The sequence below is a fragment of the Trichosurus vulpecula genome, chromosome 4 (assembly GCF_011100635.1).
Source record: "Trichosurus vulpecula isolate mTriVul1 chromosome 4, mTriVul1.pri, whole genome shotgun sequence".
NCBI lineage: Eukaryota > Metazoa > Chordata > Mammalia > Diprotodontia > Phalangeridae > Trichosurus > Trichosurus vulpecula.
Genome location: NC_050576.1, coordinates 214,176,029 through 214,201,761, shown reverse-complemented (window position 1 = coordinate 214,201,761; position 25,733 = coordinate 214,176,029). Strand labels below are relative to the sequence as shown.

Here is a 25,733-nt window from a genome sequence, read left to right as displayed (position 1 = left end):
CAGTGACACCCACTAATGGTGGGTGGGATGTCCCATGGCTCCCTTCTTTTCTCACTCAGTACTCCTTTGGTGATCTCATCAGCTCCCATAGATTTAACATTTTTATACTGATGATTCTCAGATCTACTTATCCAGTCTTAGCTCCCCTGCTGCCCATCACTCTTACACCTCCAACTGCCTTTCAGACATCTTGAACTGGATGTCCAGTAGACAACATAAACTCCAGCTATCCAAAACTGAATCTTTCCCCCAAACTTCCCCATTACTGTGGAGCATACCATCAGCCCCCCACTCTCCCATGCTTACAAGCTAGGTGTCATCTTTGACTCACTCGCTCTCACCCCTCCATGTCCAATCTGTTGCCAAGGCCTGTTGATTTCACCTTTTTCTTTTGAATATGCTCCTTTCTCTCCTGACACTGCCACCACTCTGATACAGGGCCTTTTTTTGTGCTTGCAAGTTTCTCTCCACTCCAATCCATATTCCATTCAGCTGCTAGTGATTATCCTAAAGTACTGGTCTGACCTCCTTACTTAAACTCCAGCAGTTCCCTGTCACTGCTGGGATCAAATGCAAAATCCTTCTTGACATTCAAAGCCCTTTATATTTCATCTCTTGCCCCACCCCCCATATTCTTTAATACAAGGAGGGTCCTCCTTGCAATTCCTAGAGTAAGACACCTTCTCTTAGCTCTAGGCATTTTCATTGAATCTCCCTAGGTCTGGAATTCTCTTCCTCATCTCCACCTCCTGGCTTCCCTTAAGTTTCAGCTGAAATCTCACCTACCATAGAAAGCCTGATACCTCATAATTCTATTTTTGAAATTATCCTACACAAAGCTTGATCTTCCCACCCTTTCTTCTAGGCCAGGGATCAGGGAGGAGACCACTACTAATGCTGTATCCTGCCCACAGGTTGCCAGGCAGAGCATCATGGAGGAATGGAGAGGGAGAAAACAGGCAGAGGAGCCAAGCCAGAGATCCCATGTGGTTTAATATCAGGAGGGCTGTGGGGTGGGGAACAGGACAATCTCAAGAGTAACACTTTCATCAAGTGGGTGTAAGAATGAAACAGGATCCAGACATGATTCTTTACATTGACAATTACATTGACATTTTCAAAATTCAAGCAGCAGTTTGAATTAAATGTATCTCTTTAAAAAAAAACAACAAAAGACAAAAAACAGAAACAAACAAAAAAACAAACAGTGCCCCAGCCACGATCCACAGAGGGGCGGTGCTAGCAGCCAGGCACAGGCTCAGAACCAGCCTCCAAGGAGGCCCCCCCCAGCCAGAAGAAATGAGAAGGGGGCCCCTGTGGGGGAGGTGGTAGAATCCTGGCTCCTGTCCCAATAGCCTCTGTATCATAAATGCAGCTGGGAATCACTTGTCCACTGCCCTGAAGGCCCATGTAGCACACCAGCACGTGGTGGCAAGGAGACTGGGTCCCAGGGGGATAAAATGTCTCTTTTTGAGAATTAAGTTCTCACACAGGCTCTCCCATTGTGGATGACCTTCCGGTGAAGCTCACTCCTTTGCTCCTGAAACCACTCCAGGCTGGCAATTCCTTGGGTGGGGTTTTCCCCCACCCCATTTTTCTCTGTTCCTTCATGCTGCTCCAGGAAAGGGCAGGAGGAACAGGCGGGGCAGGCCACACTCCCACCCCACTATGCTCTCCCCTTCCTGGAAATGAGAGGAGGGAGAATGGGAAGCTTCACTTCTTCACTATCAGGTTGAGATGGACAGCTATGGTAAAAGCAAAACAAAGATGTTCCAGACAAAATAAAACATGGAAAGGAACAACCAGAGAATTCTGGATTTAAAAAAAATCTGCCAAGGGGCATTTCTTCTGGTCTTTTCACAAATGGTAGATGAATACTCTGGAACATTTTTTTGCTGATGATACAATAAATACAAAGTTTCAAATGAAGAATGAAAACACAACAAAAAACACCACATGGTTATGAAAAAGGTTCAGCCCCATCCATCTTCTTGCTGGCCACTGGCTGATTCTTCACAGATCAAAAGAAGAAATCTCCAAATCAGCCTGGAACCTGGCATCCTGGTCTTGGTGCCTGGCTAGTTGCAAATGGCCTTTAGTTTTTGCATGGGGAACATGGTAAGGGATGATCACAGACGATAATGGCCTTGAACCAATTTTACTCCTACCTGGGAGACTGTGGGCAGGGGAAGTGGCGAGGGATAAGTGTGTGTGTGTGTGTGTGTGTGTGTGTGCGTGTATCTATTCCAAACGTGCCGGGCAAGGACGGCAAGGGTACCGATTGGAGCAGACAAAGGCGGAGGGCAGTAGGATGGGGTACCACCAGGAGGACTCTCCTTCAGACCCGGCTTAGGTGTGGAATTGTATTAATGGGGCATCTCCTTAGGGTGGGAGGTGGAGAGTGGTGTGAGCTGGGGGAAGAGGAGGTATGGGGGGGAATGTTTTAATGACAAGAAAAGTCATCATAATTCCATCTCCTGCCAGTGACAGGACATGTGGCCGTGGCTGTGGGAAGGAACCGGGAGACGGGGAAGAGACCTAGCCCTCTCGTACGCTGACTCGAGGCTCTGCTAGTGAACTGTGGATGATGCCGATGATGGACTCCAGGCCACTGCCCTCCAACAATGTACGGTGGTCACCTTCAATGACATGGACAGACACTTTTCCATCACAGACCTGGGAAAAAAAGCCAATGAGTCGGTTAAGGCTTTAGTATCCCACCCCCTCTCTACCCCAGCTGCCTTCCAAGGCCAACCAGATAGCTTCCCTGTGGCCTTCTTGCTCACTGCAGGGATGGAAAGGGGGAAATGAGGTTTCTTCTGAGAAGCAGAGCATGCTGGGAGATAGGAGGGGCCTTCAAAGTCATCTAGTCTGACCCCTCAGAGAGGTGAGGAGCCGTGCTCAGGGACAGTAACCTTGGGATTAGAACCCAGGTCTCTGAGGCTAGGGGTCTTTCTGCATCGCATCATACGCTGCAAGCTTTAGGAGAGAAATTTCATTGAAACCACTGTCCCATAGGATTCCAGCAGTATTAGAAGCATCACCGTGGACAAATGACGGAGCGAGCCTGTGTAGGGATCGGGGATTTGCCACGTGTGCCTCTGGGGCAGGGTAGGGAGAGCGTGGTCTTGAAGGGCATGCAGAAGGCCTTACCTCAGATAGGTTGTAGTCCTTGCCCAGACCCTCGCCGTACTCGCTGCTGGTTTTGGCCCTCAGCAGGGTCACATTGCCGTGATACTTGATTTTGGGTATGTATTGCTCCACAGCCCTCAGCTTGTGGTAGAAGGAGAATGCAGCGAAGCTGAGCTCTGTGCGGTTGATATGCCTGTGGTTCTGGGTTATCAGGTCCACTGTGGCAGAGACCCGGGCTTCAAGGTCCTTCAAGGGCAGGAGCACCTCCAGCACCTGCAGGGGGAGGAGAGGCCAGGGAGAAGGGAACAGGGTTAGAGAGCACCAGGACCCAAACTAGTGGAAGTCTGGTCATCCTTCCCCTTGTCTAAAGCCCTGCAAACATGGGCATATTTTTTTCTTTTTCTTTTCAAACTTACAAGTCAGCAGGCAATAGCCCAACTGGAAGGGCCCTTGGGGATCATTCAGTCCAACCTCATTTAAGAAGAGGAGGAAACTCAGACCCAGGAAAGCAAACTGACTTTTTCTCAAGGTCACACTGAGCGTCAGTGGTCAAGTCTGGACCAGAACCCAGGTCTGTGGATGCTCAGGCTTGGTTTTCCCTCTGAATGTTGGAGGACTTTGAAGTTAAGATCAGCAGGATGGGCATATTATTTGAGCCCCTATTAACTGAGCTCAGGCACCGTGATGGGGGCTGTGGCAGGATACAAAAGTTGTCTAGGAGTGAGTGGATTATGAACCCAGGTCTTCCTGGCTTCAAGGCCAGCTTTCTCACCACAGTCTCTCATAGCAGAAGCTATGAGTTCAACGTAAAGAAGTTCAACGTAGGGAGGAGGGATGAGTCCAATTTGGCTGAAGCCCGAGGATACAACTTAGGGAAAAGTGGGAAATAAGACTGGAGAGAACCTAGTAGAGTGGGTCTTGGGCAAATGAAGGGGGAGGGAGAGAGGGAGGGAAAGAGTGATGGATAGAGGGAGAGAGGGAAAGAGAATGGGAGGCAGGGAAGGATAGAGGGAGGGAGGAAAGGGAAGTAAGGAGAGAGTGAGAGGAGAAAGGGAAGGAGGGAGGGGGAGGAAGAGAAGAAAGAAGGGAAGGAGGGATGATTTCAGTCCACTCTGCTTCACGGCAGAGAGGACCAGGAGGCAGGTGGTAGTGTGGCCAGAGGGAGGGGGCTGAGGGAAGTGACCTTGTTGTATTCAGTGTCTGTGAACTGCTGGACAAAGGCACACATCGCTTCAGTCTCTGCTTCTGCTTCACAGCCCGGGGTCAGCTTGGCTCGATAGCTCTGGAAAGGAGAGGTGGGAGTCACTGAGGCTGAACAAGGCCAGAGTCCAGAGGCACCTGCCGCAGGAGACTCTCTGGTTGCTCTATGGGTCAGTGTTCCTGGGAGGTGGGTAGGGAGAATAGTCTTGTCCTTACTTTCTAGGAGAGGGAGCTGAGGTTCAGAGATTGACTGGCTCTAGTCAAGGATGGGGCTGGAACGTGAAACTATGTTTTGACTCCAAGGACAACCATCATCTCCCTATTTGCCATGCTTCGGGCCTGTCTCTACACATACATCCTTATACTATGGCAGAGAAGTTCTACTTTGACACTTCCTCATGGTGAGTAGTGACGATAACCTGAATTCTTAAAGGCAGCAGAGCCTGAGATCTGGTATGTCCTCCTGAGCTGGCAAGACCCCGTGATGTCTGTGCCTGTGGCCCAAGGACTAGGCTAACTAAGTTTGTGGTGGGTGCACCAACAGAAGGTCAGCTTCTGGCCACAGTCACTCCTAAAACCATCCACTGAGGTGCGGGAGAGTTGCAAACGGTTGGTGGAAGTAGCCACCAAAGTGCTGAAAACATAGCTCTTCTGAAGTCCTGAGGGGCACAGAGTTTCCTGCTGTACTTATTTGGTTATTGGATTGTTTGGGGCTTTGGTTTGGTTATGGGACAGGGCCTCTATTTGTCTGCATCTGGGCTGGTTGGGAGGCTGGTCTCTGGAAGTGCCCCTTAGGCCCCCTTGTCCTTACTTGTGTGTAGGCTAAAACGTAGGCATGAGACCCGTCAAACAGGAAGAGGCTGTTGTTTGAGTGGGATGGGTTTTGCTGGGCTTGCAGCTGAGAGCACATTTCAAAGGCCACACAAGCCCCATAGGAGTAGCCGGCAATGCGGTACGGCCCCTCGGGCTGGACCTGCTTGATACAGTCAATATAGTAGGAAGCCAGACTCTGGATGCTGTCCAGGGGAGCAGCTAGAAAAGGGAGGCAGAGAAAACATAATGAGAAGTTGGTATGTTGTAAGAGATTTAGGTCAAACCTCAGGAAGGCCTTCCTAACATTTCTGAGGTTATGGGGTCCGAGACAATAGTATGGCTCATAGTTAGAGTTAAGTGGCAGAGAAAAGACCCAGTATTAGCCTGATCAGCAGGAAGCAGTTATGGAGCTTGGACCCCATTCAATCCTCCACCATTGGAGAGGAGCTATCTCTGGAAGCAGGCTGCTTTATGCATCCCATCTCCCAGCTGGAGTAGTGTGGCTGGTTACCTTTAGTGCACTGCAGGCCGTACGTAGGGATGCTGAGTTTGGCAGCGAGGTTGTGGAACACAGTGATGGAGCCCTCAATGGGGTGGACCAGGAAGAGGGGTCGCTCAGTGCTCTGCACGGCATTGAGCAGAGTGATGGTTGGCCCCTCAGGGTTCACCAGCAGGTTCCCCAGATTCAGTTTGGCTTCTCGGATGGGGCTGATTTCTTTGACCGGGGGAGACTTCAATTCTTGAAGAGGAGAAAGTACAGATACCTTGTTACACAGCCCAACCTGAGTTCTCTTTACCACCCATGTGATCTTTGGTGGGCCATTTAACCTTGGTTTCTCCATTTGCAAAATGATGATCTCTTTTAGTTCTAAATTCTATGATCTCTAGAGGACAGAGCACCTCACTCCATTTGTCTCCTCAGCAGTAGTTAAAGTAGGACCCCTGGGATTCTAGCCCCAAGGATATAGAGGAGATGCCGAGATCTTGGCTTCCAATCCCCATGCCCATCTCCCTGGGACAGCTAGCTTTTCTGACTAGTTCTGGTCAGTCCCTAAGCATCCATCCATCCATCCAGGTGGCACAGTGGATACAGTGCTGGGCTGAAGTCAGCAAGGTTCATCTTCTTGAGTTCAAATCTGGCCTTGGACACTTAGTAGCTGTGTGACCTTGGGCAAGTCACTTAACCCTGTTTGCCTCAGTTTCCTTATCTGTAAAACGAGCTGGAGAAGGAAATGGCAAAGTGCTCCAGTATCTTTGTCAAGGAAACCCCGAGCGGGATCATAGAGTCAGACACAAGTGTACAACGACTTAACAACAACAAACTATGTGAGGCACTGTGCTGGGAATTGAGGAATTTCAAAAACGAAATAAGATTTTGCTCTTGGGGAGCTTACATTCTACTGGAGGAGACACTGTGAAGTGTACAAAGTAAATATACAACAGTAACTGGAAGGCAAGCACTATTCGTTAGGGGTCAGGGGAATCGGGAAAGGTTTCGTGTACAAGAGGCACTTGAGCTGAGTGTTCTATGAAGATAGGCGCACCCTCTCTCCGAAATGAATTTGTGTTGGGAGACCCAAAGTCTCCCACCCAGCCCCCCATCACCCCAGTCAGAGTTAGGGGAAGTGAGTCTGCAACACTGGAACAGGTCAAAGTCAAGTGAGTCACAGAAGAATGGCGTCCACAGCCCTGGCCTCAGTAACACCATCTGGAAACCAAGTGAGCTAGGCAGGGAACAGGGGAAGATGACTGTCAGCTTGGGACTGCTCTTCTAGAGACTCAAGAAAAGAAGTTCTCCCTCAAAAATCTTCCGAGACAATGAATGCCCAGGTGGAATGCCTGTCTGGAGAGCCCTGACTAGGTAGGGTCCTTAGCACAGGGGCCATTAGACAAGGTTCATCATGGCTCACCTAGGATGTGTGCCACTGCTTTCACCAGGTCCTTCTGGCCCTCTCCATCACCTTGGCATTGGCCAGGAACCGCTAGACCCACGCCTTGCTTCTATACCAACTCACCTTCCGTTCCGGGCTGGGATGAGAGCTCTCTCAGCTTCTTGATGGTGAGCTGCCGGATCTCCCTCATGGCCATGACTATGTCGTACTCCCGCTCCAGGGTCTGCCTCACTTCCACCCCCATCAGGGAGTCCAGGCCCAGATCAGCCAGGGTACTATCTGGGTTCAGTGTGCTTACATCTCGTATGCCTGGAGGAGAGAGACGCTTCCGTATCAACAATGAGAGTAAGAAGGACACTCCTGGGGCTGAGGAGACCAGGCAAGAGCCTACCTGTGTTCTACGCTCCTGTTCTCAAAGATAAGATGAACTAAGGCAAGATGCTGCCCTGGACTGGGCTGGGGCACACCATGTGTGGGGTGAGCATACTGACCTTGCTATCTTAAGAGGTTCTAAAGGCTGAAAATACAAATGGGATTCAGGAAGTTAGGGTTGTTCATAGGAACATCCCAAGCTGCAAGGATGCCCATAGAGCCGTCCCATCTTCTGAGACAATGGCCAGGTGGAACATCTCCCTGGATAAAGCTAGAAGGATGCCCATAGAACCGAACCATCTTCTGAGACAATGGCCAGGTGGAACATCTGCCTGGATAAAGCTAGAAGGATGCCCATAGAACCGAACCATCTTCTGAGACAATGGCCAGGTGGAACATCTGCCTGGATAAAGCTAGAAGGATGCCCATGGAACCGAATCATCTTCTGAGACAATGGCCAGCTGGAACATCTGCCTGGATAAAGCTAGAAGGATGCCCATAGAACCGAACCATCTTCTGAGACAATGGCCAGGTGGAACATTGCCTGGACAGTCCTGACTAAGTAGGTCCTGACGACAGGGGCCATTACACAAGGCTCATTATAGCTCACCTAGGATGTGTGCCACTGCTTTCACCAGGTCCTTCTGGCCATCTCCATCCCCAAGGGATACCACCTTCTTCTCAGCCAGCACGAAGCTGCTCATGACGGGGTGGTTCTGGTTAAGGAAGAGGTCCAAGACTTCCAGACAGGAAGAGATGCGTTGGGGCAGGGTCCCCCCAATCACAGTGTCATTGGTGCCCATGGCTTCCAGGACAATGCCCACATCACCAATGGCTCCCCACTGTACAGCGAGGCCTGGTGAAGAGAGAGTGACATTCCTAGTGAGGAAGCAGGGTTATTGTGAGCACAAAGGAACACCCACGTCACCAATGGCTCCCCACTGTACAGCAAGGCCCGGTGGACAGAGAGTGACATAATCCTAGTGAGGAAGCAGGGTCATTGTGAGCACAAAGGTTATGATAGGGGGTTACCAGAAAAAGAGGCTCTCTCATTGGTTGGAATGGGTTCCCTGAGAAGATGGGAAAAGTGGCCCAAGCCCATAGGCGTCCATCCTATGGATGAGCTTAGTGGTAGCAGGTTGGAGGGGGCCTACGTGTATGACCTCTCTCAGCTCTGGGTTACCTGGAAGGCCATCATGCTTCCGCTTCTCACAGATACGCTCCATGGTGGAGTTGGCAAAGCCATAGTTACTCTGCCCAGCATTGCCTCGCCCACAGCTCACCGATGAGAAGGCCACAAAATAATCCAGCTCTGGGCATTTTTCCCGTGACACTCTAAAGGAGCAACCCAAGAACATGACACATCACTTGCTATTCCCTTCCACATTGCCCTACCCCCTGGATGGTCTGGGGAAGGTATTTTATTTCTAGCTTTCCAGCTCCTGTGTGCATCTGGATGTCAGCACTCTGGACCCACTCCCCACCATCCAAAGTAATGTTTTCAAAGAACATGTTCTCATTTTAATATGAGACTAAACAAACATACTTAGGAAGGCAGATTTGAAAACCAAATGAGATTACCCTGTAACACCCTCCAAAACCAACCAGGAAGATTTTTTTTTGGATGGCACAGCCCCTTTCCATTGGTGTGGCTAATCAAAGAGTTGCCTAGCTACTATAGGTACAGAATATGTGCTATCGATAGAACAGGAGCTTACAGGTCATTAGGTTCCCATGGAAACCCACACCTCATCCCATTTCATCATGAAAATTGCCACACAGGATTAACCTTGGCACAGAGTAGGCGTTCAATAAAATGTTTACTGAATAAATGAGTTACTTATTAAGCCATTAAGCCAGAATGGCCCATGAGGGAGGTGGCTTGCTAGACACAGCTTCTTTTATAAACCCTTCTTCACCCCCTTCCCCTCTCTGCCTTATCCTACACCACAAGCCTTGGCTGATAAGCATCACTCTCTTCTCACAGTCCTTATGACACTTTGCCTATGCACACTTTTTGCTTGCTTCCTTTGTCCTACTGTCAAAAGAACCTTGCCCAACGCCAACCCTGGATGGACATCATCCACCTCCCTGCTCTTCCTTATGTGCCGCTGAACAGGACTGGAGGTCTTGCCAAACTGACTGATCCACTATAAATTTATGTAACTGACATCACCTAATCTCAACATGGCCATCCTTTGAATGCCTCCCTAATTGATGCTCCATCCTACCCACCACAAACCTTCTCTTCTCTCCTCAAGATTCATACTTTACCCACAAAATCCAGGCCATTTGCCATGAGTTCTATCTTCTCCCCTCCTTAATACTACCCCCGTTATCTCTTCCTTTGCTCCAGTCTCTGATGAAGAGATGGCTCTTCTCCTAGTCAAGGCTAGCCCTGTCACGAGCATCCTTAGGCTCATCCCCTTCTCCCTTCACTCTTCCATTCTATAATTTTAAATTTTTCCCTAGTTACTGTTCCCTTTCCTGTTACCTACATACACTCTGGGTCTCTCCTGTCTTTAAAGATCCAACCATTCCTGTTCTCCCTTTATACAGCTTTGGCAAGGTACTGGGCTATAAAACGGATTGCCTTTAAATCTCCTCTCACTGTCTTCTAAATCCTCTGTAATCTGGCGTCTGACCTCACCTCTCAATGAAACCACTCTCCCCAGAGTTGGCGATTTCTTAATTGCTAAATAAAATGGCCTTTTCTCAATCTCGTCTGTCTTGACGTCTTTGTGACATCTGATTGTGTTGACTAGTCTTCCTGGATGCTTGCTTCTCTCTGGATTTCTATGATGCTTGCTCTAACATGCCTGACCTCTTCTCAGTCTCCTTTGCTGAATCCTCATGCACGTCACATAGCCTAACTAGGGATGTCCCTCCAAGGTTCTGTCCCGGCCCCTTTTCTCTTTTATCTCTACCCTGTTAACGTAGTGACCCCATCAGCTACTGTGATGGGCTCAACTGCATGGTTTGAACTGAGGTTGTGCTGTCAGAAGTGTGCAAAAAAGAGAATTTAAGCGGCAGCATTTCAGATCTCCTTGCCCATGGTCCTTTTACCTGTCCAAGTTAATCGTGCCGTTGTACTTGGGCCTGTTGACATCCTGGAAGAATTCTGGGGTTTGGTTCTCCAACATGGCATCTCTCAGGACCTGAGTAGGAGGAGAAAAGGTCCTCAGTGGTCCTGTTAGGAGGAAGTGGGACCAGGGCTTCCCCAGGGTAACTTTGCTCTCTCCCTTGCAGAAACCCACCCTGCCTTGGCCCAGGGTTCCAATTCTTTTATTCTTAATCTTTTGGAGGCATGTTCCCCTTACAGAAGACAAATTCCCAAGCAGAAATCAGGAAATAGATGTGGGAAACTCTTGAAATTATTCAGGGTAAGCAGGAGATTCCTCCTGCCAGGGAGTCTGGTTTCAGTGACAGTCTTGGGTCACACTGTTTGCAGAGAGCAACTTTCTACAGCACCTGTGCTGCATCATCTCACCCCCACCCACTCCTCAGCCTCTGTCAGGGCCAGGGCCTCTACTCACCATAGCCAGGTTGAAAATGCCCCCAACAGGCCCAAGCTGGGTGGCCTCTGCTATCAGCTGCTGGGCTCCCTCAAGTGTGCTCACATTACTTGTGGACACAAGGACCTGGATGCCCTCCTGTTGCCACTCGTGAATCCGCTTGGCTTGATATCCTGTAGAAACAATGGATCCTGGAAGGATAGGCCATATTGGTCCCGCCTCCACCTCCCCAGTTGGGTGAGTGTGCTGCAAAGCTAGCTGAGAGGTCCTTATACCCGCCAGACCTCGATCTAAACTGGACGGTCCTTGTGGTCTGGTTCTAGTTCTATGGAGGTAGGTGACAGTAATAAGGTATTTTGCCTCTCAGAGTTCAGATCTATAAAATGCATTAGGTTAGGTGGTCTCTAAGAGATCTTCCAGATCTACTACGATAAGAAATAGGATAACAGACGATGATTCTACGATGAGATTCTAGGATAAGAAACGAGATGATAGCTGGAAAGGCATTTTAAAACCTCAGAAGTTCTATGAAAATGATGATTATTAAGCAAGAACCATGTATCATTGTTGGCAGTGTATTTGCCTCTCCCCTAGCAAAGGTAACATTCATTTTCCCCTCTTCCGAACTCCCACCCACCTGACTAATGTCTTTCTTTCCTCAGATTTCTGATCTTGTAGGGGTGGGGTGGGGGGTCTGACAGGACCTCCCCGGGTTTGTGTTCCCTTAGCAGCCACACATGGCTTGGTCTTTGCCATTACACACACACACACACACACACACACACACACTTCCACATACCAGTCCGAATGCCTGAACGTGAAGTCAGAACAAGTTTCTCAGCCCCTCGAAGAATGAGCCATTGAGCTAATTCAAGTCCAAAGCCACCAAGTCCTCCTGTGATGATGTAGGACTTATAGTTGGGGCAAAATGTCTTGGAAATGGCCGAGATCAGGTTGGGCTTTGCCTCTTCCACCACAGCTTTCTTCTCTTCTTCTTGGACCTGTTCCCCCCATCACACATTGTCATATACTGTAGGAGGTTTACTCTTTTTTAGCCTTCCCCTACCTCCCACTCTCTGTCCCGCCACTATGGCTTCAGGGCTGAGGAGTCTAAGCAGTTATACCTTTCAGCCAGCAGAGACTCCAAGACCGAGCTTTTATATAAGTCAAAGGAAGGTGGCATAATGAGTCCCGGGAGAGGAGTGCTGAATTAGAATTGCCCTCCTCAAGAAAATGGTCAGGAAGTTACTGGGTCTGCATTTTAGCAGTAAGGGTTTAGCTAAGACCTGATGTTGAATTTCTTGACTGTTGGAGCCTGGAATGGATTTATGGGGCAGGTTTATGGGACTTTTCCCTGGAAAGCTTGAGAAATAGGGGAGATGGCGAGTAGCAATGGAGTCAGTTGGCAGCTCAGTCTCCTTTGTGTCCCTTCCCAAATATGTTAGTCCCTAAGATAATTACTCTCCTGGGATTTCCTGGACATGGTCCTTTCCTACCAAGGAGCTCCCGCCAGTTCCTTTACCTTGATGACTACTTTTCCAATGTGTTTCCCTTGGGCCATGTAGCGGAAGGCATCTTCAACCTGCTCCCTTCCAAAGACGGTACACTTTAGGGGCTGGACCACACCACTCTGGATGCCGGCCTGCAGCAGTTCTACCACCTGCTTCCAGTCATTGTTTCCTTCTTCAAAGAGGGCATCCAGCAGGATACCGTGGAAGGCCACATTCTTTAGGAAGATAGCCATTCCTGGGTGGTGGGGGAGGAAGGAGGGAGAAGCATGTGAGAGTCATCTCAATCCTGTGTCACCTGCCATGAGGGCAGGGAGATGGTGATGGTGGCACAATGACACTCCCCCTCAGGTCGAGACTGGATCTGATTCAGGTTCAGTGGGGACCAAGTCTAGACCCTGCTGTGATACTCCCACCTTCTCATCCCCTCACCTCACCAAGGGCAAATGCCTTTGGAGCCTGCACCCTTGCAGCTGACAGCTTACCCAGGGCATGGTTGTTTGACAGATCAAATTTTCCAATTTCTAGGAAGCGACCGTGCTGAGCCAAACACCGAACACTGGCCTGTAGCTTCTCCTCTGCCAGAGAATTGAGGACGAGGTCTACTCCTGGAACGAGGGAAAAGAGATTCTGGCATCAGCCTTTGGTCTTGACCCGCCACAGTCTGAAAGGGCTGTCCTGTCCTTCTAATCCCCTGAGACTTGTCTCTGGGTCTCAGCCTACCCAGCTGTAAAAGAAGGTTCTCACGCTGGGCAGTGTCTCAACTAGCTGATGTTCTATGGCTTCTGGCTGCCTATCCTAGGAAGAAGAGAGTGCCCTTTTCTTAAGAAATCATGCTTTACAATGTAGTTGAGGTTTTCTCCCACTTGGTCCTGTTCCCCATTTCCTTGGTATCCTGGGCTCACCTTTTCCTCCAGTGTGTTTCAGCACATGTTGTTCAAACGATGTGTTCCGTGAATTGGCAAAACTGGTGGCATCAAGCTTGGGGAATCTGGCTTGGAGGTAGGCCCGCTTCTCAGCCGACCCTGAGGAGGCATGTCTGCTGTTCAGCCCAAGGCAGGAGATGCTGCATAGCACATACAGCTCCTGCCCTGGAGGAGCTCGGACTCAAAGAAAGAACTTTTTAGAGAGGGGGATTTTATTGCAGAAGACTGAAGGAAGCCAGGATACAGCAAGGAAGGACTAGGAACACAGCTGCTTCAAGTCTAAGGGCAGGTGCCAGCGTGGGGAGGTGCCAATGGAAGCGCCTTCCTTGATACTGACAATTCAAAGTTCCAGGGAGTTCAGTTAGACAAGAGAGGGAAAAGAGCTGGTTCTGGTTCTGGCTCCAACAGCTGGCCAGGTCTGAATCCTAGTGATACCGTAGATAAAACACCTTTTCTCCTGGCCCGTCCTCAGAAGAGGGAAGGGGGAGGGGTCTCTTCTGGGACCTGACCAGCCTGAACCCTGAAACATAGCAGGAAGTACTCAGAGAGCATTTCAAGTGGGAACGAGAAGGAAAAATGGACAGAGTGCATGTGATGGGCATGGTGTGAAGGAAGCAGGGATGGAGAACCAGGGGCAGGGAGGGACATGGTTCTTACCCACAGTGGTAAAGACCCTGCAATCCATGCTCAGAGCAATTGCGATGGCAGCCTGGCCAACGCCCCCAGAGCCAGAGTGGATGAGCACCGTCTCTCCCCTTTTTATGCCCCCACGGACCACCAGTGAGTAGTAGGCTGTGGTATAGACAACAGGTACAGAGGCAGCCTCCTCCAGGGTCCTGCAGATGGGGAGCCAAAGGGAAGAAGGTTCTGATGCAGAAGTGACTGCTGGGCCAGTCCCCTATGTCCCGCCTCCCCATTCCATGTTGGCCTTCTCCTTAGTTATTTTCTTGAACCCCTGAGTGGTCTTGGAGGTACTAAAGTCTAGAGTAGCACAATTATTCCTCTGTACTCTCTTCTGCCTTACATTTGTCTTCACCCCTCTGCTCCAGATGGGATCTCTGTAAATCTGGTTCCCTAGACATCTTGCTATCTTGTGTGCATGGCACTCAAACTAACTTACCAGTTGGCTGGCACATCCCAAAGGAAGTCTGAGGAAAGGAGTGTTGAGGTGGCCAGGCCTTCAGCGGGCACCAGACCCATCACCCGTTTGCCTGTAGCATCTCGACCAGAGAACTCCATGCCCATCATACAGTCCCGGTTGGCCCATTTTCCTAGGCAGGGAGGGGAGAGCTTGGTGAGTCCTGTACACAGAGCAGGTGCCCAGCTCCTCTGCTTTCTCCTGGGCTGGGCCACTCCCCTCAGGGTACTTCCTCCTCACTGCTTTTCACTGTCCTTTCATTTCCTGTCTGTGGTTGTTATGTTGCCTCTTGGGCTTTAAAAACTCTACTAATTCTAATCCAGAAAAAGAAGAGAGATTGGTCACTTTTCTACGTTAAAAAAAAAAAAAGAAAACCCAAGCCATTGACTTCTTTTCACCAAATCCTTGGCTGTTAGGGAGCAAGAATATGAGTCCTGGGACAGATGAAGAGGCGAGATAATGCCTCTCTGTGTTGGAAATACTTATGTACATTTTCAACCTCTCAACCTAAAACTTAGGCTGCCTTTCTCATCTCTTTGGAGGGATTACCTTCCCTTTTACTCCTTCGTGGTAGTTCTGTCCTACCAGGCTGGAGACAAAAAAGATTCTTCCCTATATGAACTACAAGGAACACAGGTTCTAGAACCAGTCCTCTCGTTTTTGGGGCAGGGGCCATGGAAGAAGAGTTGCCACCCCTACTCTTCACCGCCCCCCCCTGCCCCAGGCAAATGCTCTAGATTGCTGCTAGGCCTTGACAGTCCCCCGGGTCCTGGCTATGTGCCCTTCTCCTCTGGTCGTCCTAGCGCCCAACCACGCCCCTTGGATTTGCTGGGTCTATGCACCTGGGATGGCGTCGGGTGAGAGTTTGCCAGTGGCCAGCATGATGTCCCGGAAGTTGAGTGAGGCATAGTAGATCCTGCAGAGCTGTGAGCTAGGGCTAGTAGGCTGGGTGTAGTGCAATGGGGAACACACCCAGCAGATGGAAGAAAGGTCTCCTCGGGTCAAGACGTTGACAAAGGCGTGCTCTGTTTGCATCATGGGTTTGCCTGGTGGGGTGAGAGGAACAAAAGGAGTCCCACTGTGAGGGGGCTGGCTGCATGACAAGAGGTTGTTTTTTTCCCTCAGAGAGACAGATGTGGCCACAGAATAACCCTGGAGTGGGGGGGGGGGCTAAATGACTTCATCATTTAGCTCACCTGCCTCTCTAGCAACCAAACTGGAGATGGAATTGGGTCAAGTTGCTCCCCAGGGCCCAGGGGTGGAGGAGGGCGGTAGTATCTTAGAGGTAGGTATGGGGAGAGGAGAAGGGAGGGGAATCGTCACCTTCTCTCAGTGGAAAGTGGCGGAAGGCCCCCCATTTTCCATCCCGGTACACATTCATCACCAGGTCCCCTTGTAGTAGCATCTGCATCTCTTTGGTGGATGGGCCGATCTGGGGGATGGTGGAGGAGGAATTGAGGTTGGACACCAAGACACACCTGAAAGAATTAAGAGAGTAGAGTCAGGGTGGGCTGCCTGGGGCAGGAGGGAAGGGAGACGGAGAAGATACATCAGCAAGTGCCCTGGTATCTTTCCATACCGGATTCTCTGCCCGCCTGGTTCTTTTCGGAGACAGTTCACCATGCCCACAACACCGGAGGTGGCACAGCCAGCCGCCATCAGCCACACTGGTTGAGTGGAGGGCTCTGCCAGAAGGGTCTGTAAGAGAAGTCCAGGGAAGGAAAATAAACTTTCCTCAAGTGGGAAGGGACCGAGCAAAGTATGTAGCAGTCTGGCTTCGCTTCAACCTTATGCTCATCAGAGCTGACCTTAAGGAGCCAAGGACCCTAGGGAGCACTCACCTTTAAAGAGTCCACCCATCTGTAGTGAGTATCCTCCACTTGCAAGAAGACAGGGCTCTGGGGAGGGGCTTGCCGACGGCACAGGAAAATAACAGAACCATAGAAGGACTTTTTCAGCCCCACCAGGTGCAAGGAAGCCTTCCGGAACGCGTTCTCCCACTCCTCCTGCCAGGAGAGATAAGGAGGTAGGAGCAGGCTGGGGAACTCACAGTGCATAAGTGCTGCCTCTTCTCTCCAGTAACTTCTACAGGACATGATGCTGATAGGGATGTCAGCCACCTCTCCAGCTTCCCCCGACTCCCCATGGTTCCTTCACAGATGCTTAGAATCAATCAATTAACACTTATAAAGTGTCGGTCGGTCGCTGTGCTAAACAGTGGAAGAGGCACAGGACAGTCCCTACCCTTAGGGAGGAGTTCATAATCTAAGGGTTTTGAACCTTTGAATGGGGGAGGGGGCAGCAAGGTCCCTATCCCTTGTCCTCTGCTTCTTCATTTTCCTTCCTCTGTCCTCAAGTCACACATTCTGATGCTGCTCTCCTCTCAGCAGCGAAAGCCTCTTTGGCTCCCTGCTTCCTCACTGTGACATCACCTTGTGCTGTAACAGGACTGGCTAGGTCGGCTTCTTTTCTCTTCATTCTTCCCACCATGTCCTCAAATCCCACTGCCACCCAGGCCCTTGATCTGTTATTCCTGGACCTACTCCTTACTTAAAAAGAAATTAATAATAATAATCATGATAATAAAAAATTCCTGCTTCTTTTAACTCTGGGCTCTCAGTGGTTCCTGGCACAGGCTCATCCCCTTGAAAGCCCTGCCCCCTGCAGCCTGTTAACTGCCGGAGTCCCCCTGGTCCAGGCAAATGCTCTTGCAGTTCCATCATGGCCCAGGATGACTTTAGTAGCTGAGTGTCTTCGTGGGCATTCTAGACCACACCTGAGCCCTTGTGACCTCAGTTATACGCCTGGGCAAGGGTGTTTCCCTGATCAATGCAGAGGGACTTGGAAGCCATCGGCTGCTGCACTCTCTGGACTCAGTGAGGATCTTAGAGATGTTTAGCCCATAATTAAGGTCTGCTGCTATTGCAACTTGGGGAAGCTCTCTTCTACCTCCTGGCTGCCTGACGTCACTAAGAACAGACACCCCCTCACCATCCCTAATTGGGGCCAGACAGGTGGGGATTCAGCTTTTATAACAAAAGCTGGGAAAGGAACAAAGGTCCCCAAACAGAAAAAAGGCTGACCCAGCCATCGATCACTAAGTGTAGTCCCTATGACTCTTTCTAGCTCCCAGCTATCTGTGAGCCCCGTTGGTAGCTGGAGATGGTTTCTCTCTCCTTTGGAGGAGGGTTGAGAGGGCAGTGGGAGGGAACTCTCACAGTTTGTATTTCCTAGGGGGAAAAGGGTACAGCCATGGCCCACATTCCTGACCTCTCTGCCCTTGACCTTGAGAGTGTGCCCATCCTGGACTAGGGGGTGGGGGTGGGGATGGGGGGGGGGCATGCAGTCTGGAGAGGAGTTTGTGATTACAGGATTCTTCTGAGACCAACCACTTCACTCATTCTTCAGTGAAATTAGAGATGCGAAGAGCTTTTAGAATTTTAAAGCAACTTAAAATACTAGCTGGCATCATCCTCAATCGTCAGCCCTTCTCTTTCATTCTCTATCCAATGTCACTAAATCCTGTGGCTTCTTCCCTTTTAAATGAGTACTGGATCTTTTCCTTCTCCTCCACCTTATTACTGCCCCTCACCACCTCTCCCCTGGACAATCCCCTCCTGCCTCCAGTCTCCCCCCTTCTGCAGTCTGTTGTATACACTCCCATGACAGACTCAGCTTTCTGCTACACGCTGTGATCAGATGTCCCCTGCCCCCCACTGATAAAAAGGCCTTGCTGTACAGGGGATCTCACTGAGGGTGCTATAAAGATCCCTGAAGGGAAGGTCAGACGAACAAAAAGAAAATCAGTTTGGGGGGAACAATGTAATTCCATGATGGATTACCGAGGCCTAGGTAGAGACACTAACCAATGGTTTTTGGTGGGGAAGGTCAGGACGGAGTATTACATAATCACAAAACCACCACCAGCGACCCTCACCTGGCTCAGAAGGCTCTGTCTCTGATGCTGGTTGGAGGAGGTAAGGAAGGCAACGATCTCCCCCAGGGTCTCGCCTTTGAGGAGAGTATGCAGCAGCAGAAATCCTCTGTCCTTGATGGCAGCTCCCATGTGGCTCAGGGCAGTGGTGGGCTCCCTTAGGGCAGTGACGGTGCAGTTACACACCAGGAGGTCGGTGCCGTGCAGGCTGTCGGGGGCAGGCTCATCGGGATCCCACTGGCCCAGGGAGATGCCCTGCTGTTGTAACTGAGCCTCCTGGCCTTCCAGGGATGTGGACTGCCGGTCAGTGGCGACATAGTCCACCTGGAGCATGGGCTGGCTATTAAGAAGGCCAGGGATGCGGGAGTACAAGTGGCCATCTCCAGCCAGAACCTTTGAAATCAAGAGAAGAGGGGTGAATGCCAGAGACAGGGAAAGGAAAGGCACTTCCCAGGCCAGGCTTCTCAGCCTTGCTTTCTGCCCCTGGACTGCATGGGCAGTTGTCACCCTGTCTCTGTGCTTCACTTTCCACCCCCACCCCTACCCCATTAGGTCCCTAGATTCTTCTAAGAGCTATCTCACTATCTCCTCCAGGAAGTTTTCACTGATTAAATGCCCTGCCAGCCAAGTATTTACTGAGTGTCTGCTATGTGCCTAGGATTATGCCAGACCGGTGTGGGATTTACCAAAGGGGCACAGTGCACAGTCACTGACCACAAGGAACTTATAGTCTGCCCACTTAGTTCCTGAGTAACTACTCTGATGGAAGAGACAGCCCAGGTAACTCGAACCATGCCAGCTGTCTTTGCCACGTGTCATATGAGGTCTAATTTTTGTTTTACCACAGATTGTCTTCCTATTTACAGTCCCTCTGGGTCGCTGTTGAAAAGTTAGCATTCCCTAGGAGACTCGAGGGTGGAGAAAGCCACTGCCTTAGAGAACAGGGGACCGGGTCCTGTTCCTGCTCTGCTGCTGGCTAGTGCTGTGTTATCTTGGTTAAACCCTTCCTCACTCAGGGCCTTCTCTGTAAGAGGGAGGACTTGGACAAAATGATGTCCCTTTCTAATGGTAAGACTCCCTCCAGCTCTCAATTCTTTGATTCCTGGAACCCACAAACATCTGGACAGCAAAGAGTGGGGGCCCAGGGCAGATGGAGATAAGCAGGAATGCAAAGTGGGCTGCAAGTAATTCACAGAGCAGATGAACAAGACTGAACCTCCTGTAAAGAATACCAGAGGAGACCTCGATTCCCTCATGACTGAAAAATCATACTTTAGGTGGTAAATGTACATAGTTACTAAGCCCATTTAGTTGGTTATATTCCCGTGTTTCAAGGAAACATTGTGGGGTGAGGGTCTGGGCCTATGGTTTCCTTGGTGTGGGAAAGCTCTTTCCACCAACCTGGATTAGCAACTAGTCTGAAGTTTAATGTCTTTCCCCTAAGTAGGGAGAGACACAGAGTAAATCCAGGCGATGAGCCTGCCCCGGGCTTCCCTTCCCCATCTTTAGTGTTCCCCACCTCCAGGCACTGCCTTCTGGGTAGCCTACCACAGACACCCTATCCCCTGTTGGGATGCCACACTTGCCTCCACCACCTTCATCTTGTGACTGGAGCTGTTTTCCAGGGCCGTGTCCACACAGGCCTTCAGCTCCAGGGAGTCCAGGAGCCCTGCCAGCAGGTGGTCCTCCTGTAAATGCTGCCACTCCTGAGCTACTACCTGGCCCAGCTCCACAGACAGGTTCCCGTTGAGCTGCAGCTGGGAGGCAGCTGCAAGGAGATAAGGCAGCCCCTTCTGCGGGAGATCCTTGGAGGGAGCAGCTTGTGCCCCAGTGAGGCCTGGCACGGAGAGCTTGACCCCGTGCTGGGCCACCTTGGTCTGCAGTTTCTGGATCAGGCCTGCAAGGAGTGAGGATAAGTAAGGCAAGGCTGGGGTTTCCAGGTGGGGGGGTGGGCACGAGGCCCTGGATCCTTAGTTGATAGCCAAGACATGGGGCTGGGTCATCTTTCACTCCAGGACAGCTGCCAATTTGACTTGCTGTGCTAACTGGGCTAAATTTCTGCCTTCTCAGGCTTCAGTTTCCCCATTTAAAAATGAGGCAAGGGGATGACTTCATCCTGCTTGCTGAGGGGCAAATGAAGTCACACTGAGTATGTTCAGATGTCCTGGGAAGACATGGGGAAAAGCAGGAACTGGGGGCTGTTCCCCACCATTCTCCCTCTCCCTTGACCTCACCCTGCTTTTCAAAGAGGAGAAGCCTGCTCCTATCATCTCTTCTTACTTTTAGAAAATGAGCATGAACATCACTGGGTCTGACCTGTGCTCCAGGCTCCAACAGAGACATCACCACGAGGGTGTTGTTTCTCTCGGCACCAGTTATTCTCTGGAAAACCCAGGACGCTATCTGCGAATTCTCTAAACCTTTCTGCGTCCAATTTAACCTTGACTAATGCAGATGACCTCAACTAAACTGTCAGGAGATACCTTTGCCTGTTCCTTTGAAAACTCCTGAAGTCTCAAAAAGACCACACAGAAAACCTGTGCACAGCACCAAGCTGGGAAGAAAGCACCAATACGGCACGGGCTCCAGATTAAGAAAGATCTGGATGGGCTGAGTGGATGGCCTCCTATGAGACAGCTCTTAAGTCCTGTGCTTGAATGGGGAAGGCCCAGCTTAATGGCCGTGTGTGTGTGACAAAGATGTGGGCATTTTAGTCTTGTGCTGAGACTGCAGGCAACAACAACATGATGTGGCTTGTCCCCAAAGCCAGTCTAGCATTGGGAAGAGGTGGCAAATCCAAAACAACAGAGGTGACTGTTGTGGGCACCATACTTTGTGGACCAACAAAAGCGTGTCTGGAAGGGAGATCAGCATCAATAAGTCCTCTGAGGGATGACTGAGGAAAGTGGCCATGTTTAGTTTAGATCTCTTGGGCTTTACAGGGAGGCCCCATGTTCTTGCATTCCAAGATGGGGTAAATGGATCAGTACTCATCTTCTCTTTGCCCACCTCTGAGTTTTTATTTTTTAGCGTCTCTCCGTTCGCCCAGTTCCCTCAATGCCCGCATTGAAGACTCCAAGGCTTCCTCACCTTTACACTGCTGCAGCTCTCCCTGAAGCTCGGTGTTGTTGGCCAAGCACTCACTCTCCAGGTGAGGCACAAAACAGAATTTTTCCAGGATGGGTGTGTGGTGCTCCTGCTGCTTCCGAGGAGCCACAGAGGCATGCAGCCTCGTGATCAGGACACCTCCGGCCACCGTGTGACTCAAGCAGGGGTCCACCCAGGCATCTGCCACTACAGGTGATTGGGACAATTAAGCTTGCTGAGGGGGCGGCAGTGGCATGGTCTGGGTCCCTCCCACCATCACATGTGTACCTGCTTACCCCACCGTGCCCCCCAGCCATGGTGAAGACTCTTGATCCCACAAAACTGACAGCTAGGACAAGAACAGAGAGGAGCAAGGAGGCCAGGGGCTACCTTGTGTCTTGTCCTGGTGCTGATACACTTTCTGCTGGTGGGTGGCAGGGTCGATGTGGATGGAGGTGATGCGCGTTGGGAGGCGGAGACTGCGCTGAGATTCCCCCACAATGGAGAGTTGCAGCATAGTGTCCAAAAAGGTCACCCAATTGTCCTTCCACAGCAGCTTTCCCAGGTTCCCTGTGGCAGTGAGAAGGGCTCGTCAGCGTAGCCTTAGCAAAAGAGCTTCCAGATCTCCGACGCCACACAGGCTTCTTGGGGTGCTTATTCCCAGCTCAGTTCTACTTCCTTCCCTTTCACCCATCCGCCCAGCACTGAGTGGCATCCTGGTACCTAAAACAGTTGCTCCAGCAAGATGCCTTCAAATAGGGTCCCCCCTCTTTGATTTAGTGGGCTTGTTTTTTTTTTACTCCCCAAGAGGAGAGCCCCCAAACTACAGAACTCCCTATTAACATCACTTTTCTCTACCCTGAGATATATGGAAGGAAAGGGGCCAGTTTGGGGCAAAACATCTGTCTTGGATAATCTTATATAAAATATGAAGCCCACCCTGTCTCACCTATCAATAACCAATCAATAAACATTTATTAAGCACCTACTATGTGCCAGGCCTTGGGCATATAAAAAGAGGAAAAAGGCAGTCCTTGCTCTCAAGGAGCTTACGAGGTTGCAATGGAGGCACCCATAACCAGTGCCCCCTGGGCCCCCCCTCAATCCAAAATGACTGTTCTAGTAAGAGACTCTGGACAGCTAGGTGGTTCAGTGGATAGAATGCTGAGACTGGAGTCAGGAAGACTCATGTTCCTGAATTCAAATCTACCCTCAGACATTTCCTAGCTGCGTGATCCTGGGCAAGTCACTCTACCCTCGTTGCCTCAATTTCCTCAACTATAAAGTGAACTGGAGAAGGAAATAACAAACCACCCCAGTATCTTTGCCATGAAAAGTCAGACACGACTGAAAAATGACTGAACATTAAGAGACTCTGACATTAAGAGCCAGAGTGCTGGGGACACCTGGGTTTGGGGGGGGGGTGGGTGGATGAGAAAGGGCCATGTCAAGGAGCCCCACAAACCCCTGGCTTTACCTGTTAAGCAGAGGTGACTCCAAAGCCTGGGCCCCTCCCATCCCTCTACCGGACCTAATGCTCTGGCCCTTTGGGAGCCTTCCTGGAGTAAACCACAGACCCACCTTCAAGGTTGGTTTCTAATATGCCTTGGAAGTTGGGACCATAGTCGTAACCACGAAGCCGCAGCTCTTTGTAGACATCAGCCTTGGATAGGCTGAACTTGGCAGTGGAGGCCGCTGGACTCTGTCCTGGCTGATAACCGAAGATGCTGGCTTCTGGCTCCTCCCAATGGTATACTTTCCCTGCAAGGAAGCAGGGGTGGGGTTGAGGGCGAGGAGGTAACAGATAGGGGTCCAGTGTCACAGCTGGGCCTAGTGAGCAGTTAATACTAGCACGGCATGGATTAGCAGGAGGTTGAAAGCTACAAGACTGGAGGATGGTGGAGAAAACCTTACAGATGGGAGGCCAAGAGGCCTAGACAGGCTTGTATGCCAAAGAAGGAAAGCGTTCAGGAATACAGAGTCACTTGACTAAGGTATCCACTCTCTGAGAATCCCTCACTCACCACTCACTATCAGGGTCCCATTATCAGACACTTCAAAGGTCCGAGAGGCCAACATGAGTCGTACTTCCAGAGACACGGTACCTGTAAGGGAGAGAGAGCAGATCATTCAAGAGACGATGGGTATAGAAGGGACAGATGATTCCTTTTTTTCTTACCGACACCTTGGGACTTCCAGTTTCAAATCATTAATTATTTTACCAGGCAGATGTTGTCTTTCAGACAAACAAGGTTCAGGATTTAAATCTGATTTCCCTCCCTGCTAGAGTCCAGGGCTTTTGGAAACTGGGGTAATGATCTCCTTAGAAATTAAATTTCCAGGGCCCTTGGTACAGGCTGACCAGGGTTGCCCTGACTCTTCTCTCACCCTTTTTCGGCAGGATGGTGGCCTGATGTAAAGTGACGTCTTCAAACACCACCGGCATCTGCTCCATGGCCATATCCAGGGAACGTGCCAGCGTTTTCCAGACCAGGCACAGGTAGCCCGTAGCTGGGAAGATGACTCTTCCGTCGATGCAGTGATCCACCAGGTAATGGTCTGGGGATTCGGCGCTTGCATCTGTTGAGGGAAGCGGACAACCAGTCAGGCCTCGGCAACCACCCCCAGGAAGGATGGGCCACCTCTGCAGGCTATCTCACATCCCTTCCCTTCCCATCAATGGGGAAGAGAATGGAGAACACTCAGATACAGGGGAGCCCAAGGGGCTGGCGCTTTTCCATGGAGGACGGTACAGTGGCGACCTGATCCTTAGGCCCCTGGGGATCGGCCCTCTCCTACTTTGAGGAGAGAGGCTCACTCTGCAAGAAGAATCCCCACTACAACCCATGACAAGCGGTCACTCACCCCCCGCCCCCTCCCCCAAGATGGTGAAGCCGCTTCTCAAGGCTGCCCTGCAACGTTTGGAGAGACCTAATTGTTAGCCAGTTTTTCCTGACCTTGTGGCAACTCTGACCCACTTGTTCCTGGTTCTGCCCTCTAGGATCACAGACCAGATCCTCTGCCAAGGTAGCCCTTCAGACACCTGAAGACAGCTACTGTATTTCCCCAAGTGTTCTTTTCTCCAGGCTAAATGCCCTCGGTGCCTTCACATGACCCTCTTCTGATATGCCCTCCTCCAGGCACTCACTAGCTTATCGGTGTCCTTTAAGAATTATGGTGGCCACAAGCAAGCACAACTCTCTAAATGAGGTATGATGAGGGCAGAGAAGGATGTGCACCGGAGAAAACACTGGATCTGGAGGCAGGAGGCCCTGAGTTTGAATCCACCCTCAGACATGTAGTAGCCGCGCAAGCCACTTCACCTCTGCCTGCCTCAGTTTCTTCAATTGTAAAATGAGGAGACTAACAGGAAGGCTGAGGATGATACAGTGCCTGGCACATAGGAGGTGCTTAATACATTTCCTTATTGCCTTTCTAGGCATTTCTAAGAAGTCCTATATTGAATTTTTGGCTGTCACATCTCTATTTACTTATACTGGAAGCTAGGTGGCACAGCAGATAGAGCACTGGACTTGGAATCAGGAAGACATCCTCCTGAGTTCAAATCTATGAGCTGTGTGACCCTGGGCAAGTCACTTAACCCTGTCTGCCTAAGTTCCTCATCTGTCAAACGAGCCGGAGAAGGAGATGGCAAACCGCTCCAGTATCTTTGCCAAGAAAACTCCAAATGGGGTCATGAAGAGTCGAGCATGACTCAACAACTCAACAACAAAAAACCTGTAGTCCACTAAGCCCCCCAGAACTTTTTCAGAACCGCTGTCTAACAACAGGCCTCCTCCATCTCGTCATATGTAAACCTAAAAAAGTCACCTATATCTTCATCTAAATCAGTGATAAAATGCTAAAGAGGATAGGGCCAAACCCAGGCTGCTGGAGTCCTCTGGCCACACTGACAATGAACTAATACCAACTTTTGAGTCTGGCTACTAAACCAGTACTAAACCATAGGTCTGCCTACAACGGGGACTGGTTAGGCTTTTATATGTGCATTTATACCTGAATTCATCTAATTATATTATCATCTCATCCCCTCTCAATAGCATCAAAAGCTTTGCTAAAACCTGGGTAAACAGAATTTATAGCATTCCCCTCAAATCAGTTTAATAACCCTATCACGAAAAGGGAACGAGGTTCATCCGGTATGACCAGTTCTTCATGAAGCCAGGCTGGCTCCTAGTAACGACCCCTTTCCTTT

The 25,733-nt window shown here is 50.3% G+C and overlaps 1 protein-coding gene across 1 annotated transcript in view; it reads right to left on the bottom strand.

Annotated features, from left to right (window-relative positions):
• Positions 1–974: 974 nt before the first annotated feature.
• Positions 975–25,733, bottom strand: part of FASN (fatty acid synthase) — a 53,939-nt gene continuing 29,180 nt past the window's right edge. Inside the window, exons 17-43 of the mRNA XM_036754110.1 lie at positions 23,906–24,097; positions 23,542–23,622; positions 23,099–23,278; positions 21,908–22,087; positions 21,521–21,724; positions 20,017–20,327; positions 18,434–18,823; positions 16,338–16,502; positions 16,076–16,194; positions 15,820–15,974; positions 15,339–15,542; positions 14,479–14,629; positions 14,016–14,194; positions 13,338–13,457; positions 12,918–13,040; positions 12,447–12,670; positions 11,724–11,925; positions 10,946–11,097; positions 10,476–10,567; positions 8,593–8,744; positions 8,020–8,265; positions 7,161–7,346; positions 5,657–5,884; positions 5,144–5,364; positions 4,316–4,414; positions 3,154–3,405; positions 975–2,676 (exon numbers count right to left, since the gene is read on the bottom strand). Of these exons, the coding sequence (XP_036610005.1) occupies positions 2,539–2,676; positions 3,154–3,405; positions 4,316–4,414; positions 5,144–5,364; positions 5,657–5,884; positions 7,161–7,346; positions 8,020–8,265; positions 8,593–8,744; positions 10,476–10,567; positions 10,946–11,097; positions 11,724–11,925; positions 12,447–12,670; positions 12,918–13,040; positions 13,338–13,457; positions 14,016–14,194; positions 14,479–14,629; positions 15,339–15,542; positions 15,820–15,974; positions 16,076–16,194; positions 16,338–16,502; positions 18,434–18,823; positions 20,017–20,327; positions 21,521–21,724; positions 21,908–22,087; positions 23,099–23,278; positions 23,542–23,622; positions 23,906–24,097 (4,946 nt within the window). The 3' untranslated portion in view covers positions 975–2,538. The remainder of the gene's footprint in view (positions 2,677–3,153; positions 3,406–4,315; positions 4,415–5,143; positions 5,365–5,656; positions 5,885–7,160; positions 7,347–8,019; positions 8,266–8,592; positions 8,745–10,475; positions 10,568–10,945; positions 11,098–11,723; positions 11,926–12,446; positions 12,671–12,917; positions 13,041–13,337; positions 13,458–14,015; positions 14,195–14,478; positions 14,630–15,338; positions 15,543–15,819; positions 15,975–16,075; positions 16,195–16,337; positions 16,503–18,433; positions 18,824–20,016; positions 20,328–21,520; positions 21,725–21,907; positions 22,088–23,098; positions 23,279–23,541; positions 23,623–23,905; positions 24,098–25,733) is intronic.